Here is a 16356-nt window from a genome sequence, read left to right as displayed (position 1 = left end):
TTCAGCCCAAACGATATAGGAGGCCCAAGACATGGGATTACTGGCTGCCATACAGCGCAAGGTGGTTTCCAGATCCTGATTAATCCTTTCCGTCTGACCATTAGACTCAGGATGGAACCCAGACGATAGGCTGGCAGTGGCCCCAATAAGCCTGCAGAAGGCTCCCCAGAACCGGGACGAGAACTGGGGACCTCGATCGGAGACAATGTCCAGGGGAATCCCAAATATCCGGAAAACATGGTTCATGAGGAGCTCAGCAGTCTCCTTGGCTGAAGGCAGCTTGGGGAGGGGAATAAACCGAGCGGCCTTAGAGAACCGGTCTACAACCACTAGGATGACTGTGTTGCCCTGGGATGGAGGGAGTCCTGTGACAAAGTCCAGAGAAAGGTGTGACCACGGCCTGCGAGGAACAGGTAAGGGATGGAGCAATCCCTGGGGTCGCTGACGTGTAGACTTTCCCTGGTTGCACACAGGGCAGGCTTCAACATAGATCTGAACATCCTTCTTGATGGACGGCCACCAAAACCGCCGCTGGAGGGGGACGAGAACTTTCTGTCACAAGCTGGGCTCGAACTCGGGTCTCAGGTGTGGAGAGTGAGGGTTCTACCACTTAGCCACAGAGGTGATAATGTTGGACCCAAACGAAACACTCAAGGCAAAACTCCAGGCAAAGTAGATTTATTAAAAAAAAGGTACTTTGCAAGTCCAAAAAAATCCAACAAAAGTTCTTCTCACAAAGAGGTATTAAAAACAGGTAATCCAAAAATAAAAGGTAACAGGAGAGAAATAAAATAACTCCACGAGGGGAGAAAAACACAATCAAATAACTCAGAATAGCTTACTTGGAATAGCTTAGGTGACTTGGAAGGACTCAAAATCACAGCAAGGAGACACATAGCCAGGACTCAAAAACCGAGTGAGGAACAAGGGGAAAAAACACAGCTTAAATACTCTAGGGGAAACAAGACACAGGTGACCTGAATAACGCTAACAAGAAGAACTAAAGCAGAGGGGAACACAGGTGACCTCTAGAGGCCCGGAGACAAACAACAGGAGGCAGGATGCTGACAGTTACATTTTCATTTGATTATAAAAAAAATCATTACATTTGTTAATGCTTTATGCCTAAATTTGATCACAACCGTTTTTGCTAATAAATTTGTATTAAATCATAAATGTAGAAAAAGACAACAACAGATTTTCTGAAAATACAAAACATTTTATACGGCTCTATTATAGTAAAAAAAATTGTGAAATCTTAAAGTGTAAAAGTTCTAATTATTCAAATTTAATTAAACCATTAAAACGGTATTTAAAAAAAATATATATATTGTATAGGGTCCTAAAAATGCTATTTTTTTTGTTCCAGTTTTGATAAATTGTTGTTAAATTGTTTAAGTTTCATGTTTTCAATTAATTAGACAAGCTTTTTGACTACTAAAATAATTTTAAGCATTCAAATGGAATTCAAGATTATTATTATTTATTTATTTTTAAATAGAGGAAAATAAAGGAAATGGGGTCGGATTTTGCAAAAAAAATTAATGAAATTCATAACCACAGCTAACTAAACTTATTTTCTGGATTTCCTTGTTACATATATTACATGTAGGCCTACTTACCATAGTAATAACAGCATAATTAAACGCAACTATCCCTCAAACAAACACTAATCATACCCTCACCCTATAGTACGTACATGTAATTAATATTACTCAGTACTAATCACACTGTAACAAGGACACTAAAATAAAGCGTTAACTTTTCTGTAACAAGCTTTCTTTCCGCCAATCATTCTGCCATATTGACTCAAAGCAGAGATAAGCACACAGTCAAACATGCAGACAAGCGTTACCTTGAGCTGGACTCTCTGAGCTCTCGACTCATCGATCTTCTGTCGGATTCGGTCCTTACGGTACTCTTCATAGGCGAACGGGTTCGCCATGGTCTTTACCTGCAGAAAAGCACAGCAATCAAACATGTATCATCATTTAACCATTTAAAAGATGAGTTTTAGAGAACATGCACAAATGCCCTGACACAAATCTGCACCTTGTGGTAGAGCCTGATGTCCATGAAGAAGCCGTGCATGTAGGCCCTCAGAAGAGCCGAACCAATCAGATGCGTCAGACCTTAGAGAGGAAAACAAGATACATGACAGGAATTCATCCAATTACACAGAACACTATGGTGGACATTTTGCACAAATAACATAACCAGTTCAGTTGGTCCCAATCGACTATTTATTTTCTTGGTATGGACACTTTTAAAGCACAGATTTAAAGCACTAATATTAAAGTAATATAAACTATAAAGATATTCTTAAAAATGAAAAGTCGTCACCTTTATTTATACAGCGCTTTTAACAATGTAGATTGTTTCAAAGCAGGTTTACAGAGATAATAGGAGATTAAAGGGGTGGTAAAGTATGATTTCACTTTTCTAACTTTAGTTAGTGTGTAATGTTGCTGTTTGATCATAAACAACATCTGCAAAGTGACAACGCTCAAAGTACAGAGCAAAGGGAGATATTTGCTTTTAAAGAAAAGGACTACAACAAACGGCTGGTAGGAACTACAGGACATTCCTCCCGGGTTAGTGACATCACCAACCCTAAAATGTACATAAGCCCCGCCCCCTGAACACACAGTCCATGTTGAGAAGAGGACACCCATGTCTGTGTGAGGTAATCGCAGCTGCTAACACACTAAAGGCGGGCGTACACGGTGCGAGTTCGGACACTCGGGAGGTCGTGAGATATTGCACACGTTACGAGTCAGTTAAACTGATAATCGCGTCAAAGCAGCTGGTACACGGCACGACTGTCCTCCTGCACGAATTTTATCCCGAGCTGGCGGTTAAACACAGTCTCTGTGAGAGCTTTCAATGTTTCAGGCAATAGCTTCAGATAGAAAAATGACAGAAATGTGTGTGCAAATGCAGATACTGTGACAGATAGCCATTCCGTTCAACATAAAAACATGAGAGAGAGAGAGAGAGAGAGAGAGAGAGAGAGAGAGAGTGTGTGTGTGTGTGTGTGTGTGTGTGTGTGTGTGTGTGTGTGTGTGTGTGACAGTGTATGCGCACGCTGTGGTTGCTGCCACTGAGGTATAGCCCCATCGATCTAGCCTGTGAGGCGGTTGTGTATGATTTGGCAATAGGGGACAGCCTATACGCTGGTGAAAATCGGGCCGACTCCCCGAATTTTTTAAACATGTTTAAAAATGATCGGGAGGTCGGGGAGGTGCTCATAACATGCTCGGCTCGGCTCGTAATTCCTCTCACACGCTGCGAGCCGCGACCATGCGAGCATCACCGATTTGCACTCGATTTCTCCCGAGTGAAAAAATTATCTGCGAGCTCGTAAAACAGCAAAAAATCGCACCGTGTACGCCCGCCTTAACACACACGAGCTCTTGAAGCTCCGCCCCCTGTGCCGGGAGCAGCAGCTCATTTGCATTTAAAGGGCCGGGCAAAAAACGGTGCGTTTTTGCAAACCCTCAAAAAGTGACAACTTTAACATCCTATATAAAAATATCTGTGGGGTATTTTGTGCTAAAACTTCACACACACACACACACACACACACACACACACACACACACTCTGGGGACATCAGAGATGTATTTTACATCTTGTGAAAACGACATTTTACCACCCTTTAAAGTAACAGCGAATGTTTTGGCTTTACAGCAACTCTAGCACAAGTCTCTATGTTTCTATAACCTCATGATCACCACCTAAACACTCAGACACACTCTTGAAGTTTGAGCTCCCCGCAGGACAACACTTTTCCTGCTTATATGGATTTTTCATTGTTTCCATTGATTTAAAATGACAAGGTTGAAAGAAGACACTTAAAGCATTTGAAGAATTCAGCTGAGCTTTGTCTGTATTGAGCAGGGATGAGCTTTTCTATAGATTACATTCACTGATATCAGCAAAGAGGCTGGAGCTCAGCAATTACACAACTGATAAAACACACATCAGTGGATCACAAAACACACAAATAGATCCAGACGCACAGCAAACATGTCTCTGACGCACTCTAACCAGAATGCAACATTTTCATCATGGTCTATTTTTATTTCCACTTCACACTAAAACCCTTCCAAGTTTCAAGACCCTCTTTAGATTTTACTTCTAAGCAACTCAAAGGGAAACATTCAGCAGATACGCTGAGCTACTTTCCCACTCGACAAGAGATTCCTCTGAAGCCCGAGAATAGCTTTGAGTGAGAAACAAACCGAAATTCAAGACCATTTCCCAATAAAAGTTTAGCTTTCAATCCAATCAATTCATGATGCACCCAATAAATTTACAGCAACACTTCACATTACATCAAATATCCTGTATATTATCATAATTTTCATGCATTAGGCACCTTGAACTCACAATTAAATTGATTTAACCCCTTATATAAGCCATTACATATTTAAAACAGTAATATCCTATACTAAACCTAAACTAATCTTGACAAACTATATATCATTTGAAAACTTACAATCTCTAGTTTACATTTTTGGTGACTGATTTTCAAAATAAATTACAGAGGAGCCGTAATTTATCAATTTGCAACAAGAATATTTTCATACTCCTAAGGCGTGTTCAGACCTTTATTTTGAAATAGTGATGAACATGAAAAATCATGAAAGAATGGTAGAAACCTCAGTTTGTTTTCATGCCAAGAGTTCCAAAGATAGCATCCATTCAATTCTTTTAGAAAAAAAGGTCTGAAAATGTGTTTTAAATATAAAGAAAAAAATAATAGATTCACCATTTGTGATGTGGCAGCGAGCTATAATTCACATACGTGATCTTTTGTGTTTCTTAGAGGTTTAATTCATTTAAAAATCTGCCAAACTTCCAACACTACTTCTGAATAGGATGTCTACTTCATAAATTGTATGAAAAAAATAATGGTTCAGATCACTCAAACAACATATGGAAATTGAGGCGCCCTTATATGGGCAGTAATGTCAACTAGTGGAAAAGTGTGGTACTGCGCCCAAACTAAATCTCACTGAAAGCTCATTTTTTTGAGATATCAACCTAAAATTTGAAACACAACTTGTTCAGATTTTTGGCTTGCATTTTTAGAGTCCACCAGGTTTTGAAAATATATATTTTATATAAAATATGAATAATTAAACTTCTTACATTGTACATTTTCATAAACTCAAACTTCTATAACTTGTTTTCTGTTTAACTTTCTTAATGTATTTCACTTCTACAAAAATTTGCCAAATGTCTTCTTTATAACAAGACCAATCTATGAGTTTAAAATGCACATTCCGAAATGAAATGGTTGTAATTCAAGAATGCTTTGGAATATAGATTCCATATAAGCATCTATATTCCAAAGCATTCTTGAATTACAACCATTTAAGTTCGGAATGTGCATTTTAATGTCTATTTAAAAAAAAGGAGGGTGCCGGTTAAGGGGTTAATAGCATTTTTTAATTTAGAATTTATTCATCTAAATGATAATTTCAACATTTACTAATTCTTAATTAAAACCAAAAGCTGTATCTGTTAATATTATTAAAAGGACCTGAACTGACATGAACTAACAATAACCAGTTATATTTTGAAGATTGATAAATACTGTATGCATTGCCCGTTGTTAGTGAACGTTAACTAGACGGGACTTCTATTGTACATTGTTCCCTAAAATAAATGCTGCTCATACTTTGCATTAACTAATGCTGATTTATACAGCCTTATTGATTTACCATCTTATTTGTTCAGGAGGAGGCGCAAGCAACTTTATCGGATCTCATGTGCATCTCAATGTGTTAGATTCATGTATTTTATCGGTCAAAATGATAAACAGCATTTGAGTTGCTTCATCAATGTTTTCAAAATTTTGGTAAATGAGGGAAAGTTTCAGTTCCCACAACTTTTGCCAATGATACGAGAAATACACTCACTAGACTTTCTCTCCTGTTACACAATCCAGCCATTGCACCTGGCCCTCCACATCTCTCTCACACACACACACACACACACACACACACACACACACACACACACACACACACACACACACACACACACACACACACACACACACACACACACACACACACACACACACACACACACACACACATACACACACACACACACGATTCGATCCGCTTTCTGCTGACGGCAGCATTCCTGAGTGGTTTTCCCATCTCCGAGCCGCTGAACAGGATCTTATCACCGCGGTAAGTCTGACTCCATCAGTGTGGCGAATAACATCTCTGTGATATTGGTCTGTGTTTGAAGTTTAGCAGAGTGACGTTTGGAGCTGGTAATCACAGCTCTGCCTGTCTTTCACAATTACTGGAATGTTCTCATAGTAAATACTTTGTATGCAGACACACCTCACACACCGCATATGGCGAGTCATAACGCGCTCCTCAATGATAAAACTAGAAATATGTTGGGACTGAATCTGCAGATTTCCTCTTCATCTGAACACACACAGGCTACCACTCACTCACTTCCATTAAATAGTGCAAAACACTAAAAAGAAAAAACAGAGCTGGGGGAATAAAGAATAAAGGCATAATTACTTTTTTGCCCATTCTTCTTTGAATTTTTGGTCTACTTTATTGCTTTCTGTGCATCAGAATAATTCCTCGTGTCATTGGGTTCATGATCAGACTGTATCCGTGTCCTTATTTGCACATATACATTTCATTTGTTGAAGACGTGATGAAATATGTGCGCATATACGGTGCTGGTTCATGTTTGGAGTATGTGAAATATGGCTTTATTCTCATGTATAATAACTTAGAAACAATCTCCAGCCACAGCTGCCAATCACCACTACGAATTACCGTATATATTCCTCACTTTGGAATATATACGTCGCTTTCATGCAAGTACCTTGTTGGTGATCTTAGGACAGATTCTCCAACTTACCCAGGTTCTCCAGGTCTTTACGGGTGACAAACTTGTAGTCGTCATAGATGGTGCTCTCCGGGTTCTCCTCAAGCTCCTCGGTGAGGTTATCCAGGAAGGAGCACCAGCGTGGAGCCGGACCGAGAGCCTGAAACACAGCGACACACACACAACAGAAGAAACTGAGTCAATGGCATCCTTTTCAGGTAGATCATGATTAGATTTCACAGCAAAATCAAAAGAAGTTGCTTAAATAAAGGCTATTTTATGCATCAGTTTGCATTGTGCTGAACTGTCGTGACAACCACATTTCCTTCCAAAATTCCCAGTGAAGTGGAAAAAAGGGTACATTATGGCAATATTTGATGTAACTGCCCATAATTTATGCTGAAAAAAAAAAAAATCCCTCTGATCTTCACTACAAACCACCAGATAAAATTGTGGTTCACTTGAATAAATTATGACAGAATTCTATTAATATTGTACAGTATAATGTACTTCTCAAAGTAATAATAATAATGTATAAAAAACATTAGATTGATTTATTATTATTAGGAATGTCAAAAAACCAAGATAGTTTAAAAGATGTTTTAACTCGTAAATTATACAAGTTCTGTTGTGCAGCACCTTATTTGACAAAAAAATAAAAATGCAGTTATTTAAATTGATAAAGTTTTTTTTGTTACTCTCTTGTTTTTGATTTGATTGTTAAAGTCCCCCTGTAGTCAATAATTGTATCCCTTAAAAGCTCATCTTTTATCACCAAAATTACATATTTAAAAGTTTTTTTTTCCTTGGAAAAAATTATTCATGCCTTAGAATAGCTTGAATGTAACTCGACACCCTTGCCTCATTTAGTATACGCGGTTCTATGAATATGCAAATGAGCCCCACCTCCACTCACTCACTCACTCAGCTCAGAGATCCACTCGTTGACGATCACACGTCGATCTGATTGGTTACAAGGTAGTTTGTGATGTCAGAAACACCAGCGATTTCAAACCATGTTTTTGAGACTGTCTTTGGTTCACTGCAGTTTTAAAGGTATTTTGTATCAAAATATCCAAAAAACACTTGCACAGTGTTATACATTTCCAAGAATTTGTACATTCAGAGAAATTCACAATTTTAAATAGTGCCCGTCCCTTGTCTCCTGTCAATGACGTAATATCCGAGTTATCCCTGGTTTCCGCTCGTACTGCCATAGTAACCATGGCGACAGACGTGGACAAATGCGTAATGTTTAGCTGCACGCTCACGCTGTTGTTGTTTCGTTCAAACATTATGGACCATGGCAAGCAGACTTTGGGACAAAAGGAGAACTAAAACGAGGATCAATATCAGCGTGGCGTTTTCGAGATGCCGAGAGCTAGCGTCCGCGACAAACTTTGACTTGACAGAGACGCCACTCTTGCATGTACTTTATTAGACAGGTGAGCAAATGTACATAAAACTAATCAAGGTTATATAGCTCAACATGATTAAATGTTAGAATATGATCAGCTTTCAACGCTCAGTTTGATGACCGGTTGTCCCGCATCGGAACGAGGATCACCCTCACCCACCTAATCTATAATTTATTTGTGTTTGGATGATAAATGGAGCCAGCCTCCAAAAGTTATTAACCGGTCCTGTGATTTTTTCTCTCTCACACAACTCTGTCCAGACACAAACTATGTTCTTATACAAAGTATGTTGGTTGTCTTCATTAGAATAATAATGTTTCATATAATCTAGTTTTAGATATGGAATGTTGACAAATTGACAAAATGTATGTGCAAATTGACGCCAAAGTTCAGATTTTTCAACTTGGGCGTCAGACGTGAATTCGCGTCTATTACCGGGATCTACCGCGCCGCGCTAAACGCCTCATTCACGCCGCAGGACCTCTAGACGCGCCTAAACATGTCTTTACATTGACTTAACATTGAAATCACCCGCGCCAGACGCTCTATTCACATTTGGTGTGAACGCAGCATTATTGTAAGAGGTTAGCGACCCCCAGTGGCGAAAAAAATGACATGTTGTAGCTTTTTCATCGACTCTGCCATGATTCACTTCTGAAATGCGTGCTAGTGTCTTCGGTTGCGTTTACACTTGGCATTAACTTTGCAATCACCATGTTCAAGCAGATCGGATCATTAGCCAATCAGGACACCGTGCGTTTACATTTGTTCATATTAAGTAGCCTCTGTATCTGGATAACCGATCGGATTTCTGTTTCCTGCATAATATTTAAATTAGGTCTGTAGCACGACACCAATAAGAGTAAAGATAATACAAATTAAGCAATTTCCCAATTGCTTTCACTCACTCACTTTACTTTCCTGTGCAATCTACAGTCTTAGATCAAATTATGTTTTTTGAATGAAGGAATATTTCCAGAGATGATCATACAAAAATAACCATGGTTAAGTCACATCATCCGATCATCGGGGTTTAAGGTTATAGCATGCAATGACTATATTAACAGAAATGGGAGATTAATAAACATGCTGAAACAATAAAAACATTCAACATTTAAAACATAAAAAAATTAAAAGTTTATTCCTATTATTCCTCTGGCACAGCAGCGCACGCTCTTCATTAAGATCTCATGATCACAGCTGTGATTGTACAGGCGATCGCCTCGTTCAGATAATGTTGCACAATTAAAATGAAAAATGACACACACAGTATCATGTAAGTCTAAATAAACTGCGTCTGGCCATTATTTTCTGACAGCCACGTGGGGAGACTGGGCGGGGATTTATATGACGTCCACCTGTGAATGCAGACACGACACACACACACGATGGCTGGATTGCGTTTACATTACACTGAGATTTTTTTTTCACAATGCGTCCTCGACTACCTCCGAACCAGCTGATCAGATAACATTCCCATCAGAAACGCGTTTACACTTGTCTTTTTAATGTGTGTGTGGACAACATCCGGATACATGGCATGTTGATGCCAAGTGTAAACGCAGCCGTCCATAGAGGCATATGTTGTTGATGTGTGTGACGTCGTGCCGTAAAGCAAGTCGTGACTCTCGCGAGATTTGTCGGGGCGCCACCTCTCAAACTTGCATTGCTGGTTATTCCAGTGGCGTCCCCCCCAGGCTTTGCTTTCGGGATGATTCGCACTACGAGTTCGTTTACCATCAAAATGACTTGAAGATGTTATATTAAGGTACAATTCTTGCATAGTGTGCCTTTAACTAATCGTTTATTTCTTTTCTCTCTAGTTATCTGCAAGGTTGCAGTCTTGTTTTATTTATTTTTTGCAAGTTTCCAGTTATTTATTTCTAGACTTTTTTTTCTTTTGTTTGTTTATTTATTTAGATCCTGCTATTACAGAATTTAGTTTCTTTGGCCGTCACATCTTTGCGGTCTCATCCCCCAACAACTGAGCTGTGTGCCCTGTATTCCCACCTCACCTATCTTGTGTTGTTACTTTGTTGTCAATAAATAACAACCCTTGGCTATTCTGCATCTGGGTCCTCCCTCTCAGAATTCCTGACACAGAAAGAATAAACGCTCTCTTATTGCCAAACACACAAAGCTATATAATGTGCAGGTCTGGATCAGAAGGCAGTTTCTCAGAAAGGTTTCGGTTGCCCTTAACTACCACTGCTCTGTTAACTATAAACACTATAAAAGCACAGGGAGGGAGGGTTGCTTTTACTTAGAAAGACATGAGAAGCTGTAATTGGAAGAAGGCGTTCACAGATGTGCCGTGACTAATTAAGGTGCAAAGACAAAAATGTGCTCAAAGCATCTGCTCATTTTCACGTCATACTTCATATCACGCCATCTGGTACTTACAGGAATGTAAAAGGTGTTCATTTTGGGATCTTCATTGGCAGTGAAGAGCATACCTGTAAATTGAGTAATATAGAAGCAATTAGAAAACAGCAACACCACACAAAACCCCTATATACACGAGTCACCTTCAACAGCACATGTCAGATGATGGTCACAGGAAAAAAAACCCAGGAAAAAGTCACATTTTTAAATATTACAATTATTATAATGAAATATTTTATATAGTAGTTATTGTATTGTTGTGAGATGTTTAATTTTATACTTTATATGCATAAATTGATACATTTTATATGTATTTTACTGTCATATATAATTATTATTTAGCCATATATGAAACGGCAATTAAATTTGCACCACTGTTCAAAAGTTATGTTTTTGAAAGAAGTCTCTTCTGCTCACCAATGCTGCATTTATTTGATCAAAAATATTGAGGAATATTACAACAACAGTTTAAAATATTAATAACATTTTAATATATTTTAAAATTCAAATTATTCCTGTGATCAAAGCTCAATTTTCAGCATAATTTAATAAACATGTATTATTATTATCATCAATTCAAAAAAGTCGAATATTCAATATGAGAATTTCACAAATTTTCGACCAATATCTAATATGTCTTTTTTGACAAAACTTCTGGAACGAGTGGTTGCTTCTCAGTTGATTGCTCATTTAACTGAGAACAATCTTTTTGAGCCTTTGCAATCAGGTTTTCGTAAATTACATAGTACAGAAACAGCTCTGGTTAGGGTTACCAACGACTTGCTAATCGCTTCAGATTCTGGCTGTCTTTCGGTTTTGCTCCTACTTGATCTCAGTGCCGCTTTTGACACTGTTGATCATTCAATTTTAATTTCTCGTCTTGAAAATGTTTTTGGGGTTTCAAATACTGTCCTTAATTGGTTTAAATCTTATCTTTTTGATCGGAAACAGTTTGTTGCCATGGGTGGATTTAGATCTGAGGTTAGTGTTGTGCAGTCTGGTGTACCCCAGGGGTCAATTTTGGGCCCTCTTCTTTTTAATATTTATGTTTATCCACTTGGCCAGCTTTTGAGATCACTTGGTCTAAAATTTCACTTTTATGCAGATGATACTTAGATCTATATTCATTTTAGACCTAATGAAATTGTGCCTGTTAATTTTATTTCTGAGTGTATTTCTAGGATGAAAGAATGGATGACAGATAATTTTCTCTGTCTTAACAGTGAAAAGACAGAGATTATGCTTGTTGGTTCACCCCACCAACTACGCAAAGCAGAGCCGGCTACTCTTATACTTGATGGCTCAAATGTGGAGTTTAAAACAAAATTGAGGAATCTAGAAGTAATCTATGATGCGAATCTATCATTTGAGCCTCATGTTTTGAATACTGTTAAGATTTCATATTTCCATCTTAGAAATATTGCAAGATTGCGTCCGATGCTATCGTTTACCGTTGCTGAGAGATTGATAAACACCTTTGCGTTTTTGCGTATTGATTACTGTAATGCCTTGTTAGCTGGCGTATCAAAAGCTATCTTAAACAGAATGCAGGTGTTGCAAAATTCTGCTGCCAGAATTCTCTCTAGATGTAATATACGTGACCATATTACTCCCGTTTTGGAGTCGTTGCACTGGCTTCCCATTCGTTTTAGGGTGGATTTTAAAATTTTAATGCTTACATACAAGTCACTACATGATTTGGCACCAGAATACTTGACCAAGCTTTTAACTCCATATTCTCCTAAACGTAATCTTCGTTCTTCGGAAACCGCTCTTTTAACTGTTCCCTCGACTCGTTTAAAAACAATTGGAGACAGGGCGTTTTCTTCATTGGCTCCAAAACTCTGGAATTCTCTTCCGATTGAAATTAGGCAAGCTAAATCTCTTGGTATTTTTAAGTCTAAGCTTAAGACTTATTTTTTTAGGTTAGCCTTTAATTGATTTGTTTTACAGTGTATTATGTTTATTTGTGTGGTGTATCTTTGTATTTTTAATTGTTTTTGTACAGCGCTTTGAGATCTACATTTAAAGGCGCTATAGAAAATAAAGGTTATTATTATTATTATATGTTATTATTATGTAATTTTAAAAACATTTGTGCTGTTTCATAATTATTTTCTGGAAATTGTCTATTGATGTTTTTGAATAGACAATTTAAAAGAGCAGCATTTATTTGAAATATAAATAATTTGTAACATTATAAATGTCTTTACTGTCACTTTTGATCATTTTAATGCATTCTAGATTAATAAAAGTATTAATTTAGTTAAAAAATCAAAACGTTAATGTCAGTGTGCTAGTTTTGTGTATCACAGTCTTTCTTCTAACATTCAAAAAATAATTAATTAAAACTGAAAACCCAAATCAGTACTTCACACATCTATTTATAGATAAATAAATCCTTCAGGATAATACAGGATCCTCTTTAGGTCCAGATCACCCTGCAGTGATAATGACTGGCAGATTGCCTTTTAAAAGGGGTGGGATACATTAAAAGCTCTTTATGGTGTTTTAAATATCTTACAGTCTTTCGTTTAAGACAAACAGAGACATTCTCATTCTAGAGAGCATCTGATTTTTTTGGACCAAAAAATAAATGTTTGTACACACCCCATGAGAGCAAGTTGAGATCAATCATTTTGCTCTGCTTTCCAGTAATAGAAAAACTGTAACTTTTAAATATATATTTCTTCTACAAAGTGTATGTTGGCAACCTCCTGCAGTGTATAAATGACCTTAAAGCTCATGCCACAAAATTCAAATGTAGGTTTCATGGGGTCAGATAGAAATGAACTAGTATCTTATTGTGGTTAAACTTCAGTTCTATTTGTGTGAACTAACCAGAGCCGGGGTAGAGACACACATCGTTGATGTTGGCCTGTGGTTCGATGGAGGAAAATACTCTTCCCTGAAATCAAGACAAAAAAACAAAAAGTAGTTACGCTTTTGATGTTTTTCCAATAAAGGATCCGGACGGATGAAGCCGGTCTTACGTTGTCTTTTTGCCACATCTTGATGATTTTGGAGTCAGCGGACAGGACCAGTGCCCGGTTGCATAAAGCACCTTAAGTGAAATTTTCCCTTAAGTTCGCCCTTATGTTTCCCTTAAACCTAAGGGTGTTGCAGAAAAATACCCTTAAGTGTTACTTAACTGTTTTTTTAAGTGAAACGTCATAAACACTTAGAATTTCCCTTAAATGCTGTTTTTTCACTTAATAGTCCCTTAAAAAGCGTTAAGTGTTGCATAAAACCCCTTAACGGTCATTTCCCTAAGTATAACTTAAGGTTTGGAAATCGTAACCTTAAGAGTAACGCGGACAAAAAATAAGACGACATGGCTGAATTTATGGAACCAGCTGAAGATAATTATGTGCCAAGAATAATTTTTAGGGATAGGGAGAACCCTATTGTTGCATGAATACCGTTTTGATCGACGCGCAATATTTGACATCACTAACAAACTAGACGGCGCCCTTGACCGTGTCACACATCGCAACCACTCTTTACCTGCGGTGTTACAACTGCTTATAGCACTGCGTTTTTTTGCAACTGGGAGTTTTCAGACGATAATGGGAGATGTTTTCCACGTTCATAAATTGTCTGTCAGCAGAGTGGTTCACCGGGTTGCGGCGGCTCTTTCCCGCTTGTGTTAGTGTTTTGCGTATCTATGGCAACAACAGACTTTTATAACGTGAATCCAGGATCGCTGTCGTGAAACACTTAAATTTTTCCCTTACCTAAGAGAATCGTTTAAGAGATTATATGCAACACCCTTAAGTTATTCTCTTAGGTAAGGGGAAATCGCCCCTTAAGTGTCATACTTAAGGGAAAAACTTAAGGTGCTTTATGCAACCGGGCACAGGTCCAGCGGCTCGTGGAAGCGAAGGGACTTGATGGGAAGACCATAGTAATGATCTTTAACTAGCAGAGGATGTGAAGAACGAAGATCATAGACGAGAATCTGAGAAGGCATCACAACTCCAAGTCAAATCAAGCACTGATGGTTTACGTTTGCTCTCTTTTGAGCTGAGCCGTCTCTATTTTACCAGGACTTTACACTCTAAGGTCTCGTTTACACTGCAGGTCTCGATGCCCAATTCTGATTGGTTGCCTATATACATTTTTTTTGGCCGTCCGTTTACACGTTCTATCAATTGTGACCCATATCCGATTAATGCGTTTACACTTGCCATACGATCTGAAGCGTCACGCATGCTTAAAAGGGGTTCTTGCACAGATAGACGTATGCGAAATATGCTAGATGCTAGCTTTACGATATATGCGAAGTTCGCCAAACTTCATCAAGATTTTGAGGCGGAGGAGGACGTAAAGAAGCATCATTGCACATGTGCTTGAGTTATTGTGTGCGAGAGAGATCTCAGGACTGGTGGGAACATAAAACACGATCTCATGAAAGTGCGTATCTCTATACCACTAATTTTATTTCTCATGCCATTTATACGCCAAAAATAGTTTTTGCGTGCATGATACGCACTGTGAACCCCTTGGGTAAGATTAGGGGTGTGGAGTGCGTGCGTATTACACGCCATAAACTGCTTATCATATGCACATGAAAACTGCTGATATGCACGCAAAAACTATTTTTAGCGTAAATGGCACGAGAAATAAAATTTGTGCTATAGATAGGCTTACGCACTTTCATGAGATCGTGGCGGGCTTTAACGAGGAAGCAGTGGGTCTGAAATTTTAGGATGAGCAAGCCAACCTTTGATATGTTGTGTCAACATGTGTCCAGATTCCTCTCCCGGGCCATCTGTCCCTTTGCAGATGCGCGTCGGGGTTTCTCTCGTCATTAAACCGCGGAGACGTTGCCAAATGCCTCAGAAAATCCGATCTGCCCGTTTACATGACAGTCGCATTGGCACATATCTGATTTGAATCCGATTTATTTCCACATATGAATGAGGCCTGAAACCGATCTCGAAATAACCGAATGTATGCGTTTTTTTCCTGTTGTGTTTACGCGGTCATAGATCACATCCGATCTGTGTCTCATATGAGCAAAAAACTCGTAATTGGGTCTCATTTCACTGACAGTGTAAACGAGGCCTAAATGTGAGGGTTAAATCAGTAGTGACCTGTCCAGTGCTGGTGCCCACCGCCATTCCCAGAGAGCCGTTGAACTTCAGAGCGCTGACGGATGGCAGGCCTTCCACCCTTTAGACACAGAACATCAGACGGTTATCACTCAAGTCAGTATTAGACTGCTGAAAAATCAGCTTTGCATCTTAAAATCTACTACAATAGAAAAGTTATTTATTAACAGTTAGAATATTACTATTTTTACTGAAAATTTTATTAGTTATTTTTTAACAAATAAATGCAGCCTTGGTGAGCAGAAACTCAAAAATATTCAAATATAATACAATGATTGTTGAAATATTTATAATACAGATATTCTTCCACCCTTCAGACACAGAACATCAGACGGTTATCACAAGTCAGTATTAGACTGCTGAAAACTCAGCTTTGCATCACAGGAATAAATTGCATCTTAAAATCTACTACAATAGAAAACAGTTATTTGAAATTGCAAAATTATTGCATAATTTACTGAAAATTGGATTTGTTATTTTTGAACGAATAAATGCAGCCTTGATGAGCGTGTGTGATACTCAAAAATATTAAAATATAAGACAATTATTTA

General features: G+C 38.2%; 1 protein-coding gene across 1 annotated transcript in view; it reads right to left on the bottom strand.

Moving 5' to 3' along the window:
* LOC307009498 (nucleolar protein 10-like) overlaps positions 1-16356 on the bottom strand; it is a gene marked incomplete at its 5' end in the record, with an annotated part of 45552 nt that overhangs the window by 14020 nt on the left and 15176 nt on the right. The window contains 8 exons of the mRNA XM_079633291.1: positions 1856-1954; positions 2053-2132; positions 6919-7045; positions 10707-10759; positions 13530-13596; positions 13682-13730; positions 14549-14649; positions 15788-15866. Of these exons, the coding sequence (XP_079489417.1) occupies positions 1856-1954; positions 2053-2132; positions 6919-7045; positions 10707-10759; positions 13530-13596; positions 13682-13730; positions 14549-14649; positions 15788-15866 (655 nt within the window). The remainder of the gene's footprint in view (positions 1-1855; positions 1955-2052; positions 2133-6918; positions 7046-10706; positions 10760-13529; positions 13597-13681; positions 13731-14548; positions 14650-15787; positions 15867-16356) is intronic.

The sequence above is a fragment of the Phoxinus phoxinus genome (assembly GCF_949152265.1).
Source record: "Phoxinus phoxinus genome assembly, chromosome: 13".
In the NCBI taxonomy this organism is placed as follows: domain Eukaryota; kingdom Metazoa; phylum Chordata; class Actinopteri; order Cypriniformes; family Leuciscidae; genus Phoxinus; species Phoxinus phoxinus.
The sequence above is the reverse complement of the archived record's forward strand: the minus strand, read 5'-3'. Positions and strand labels throughout refer to the sequence as shown.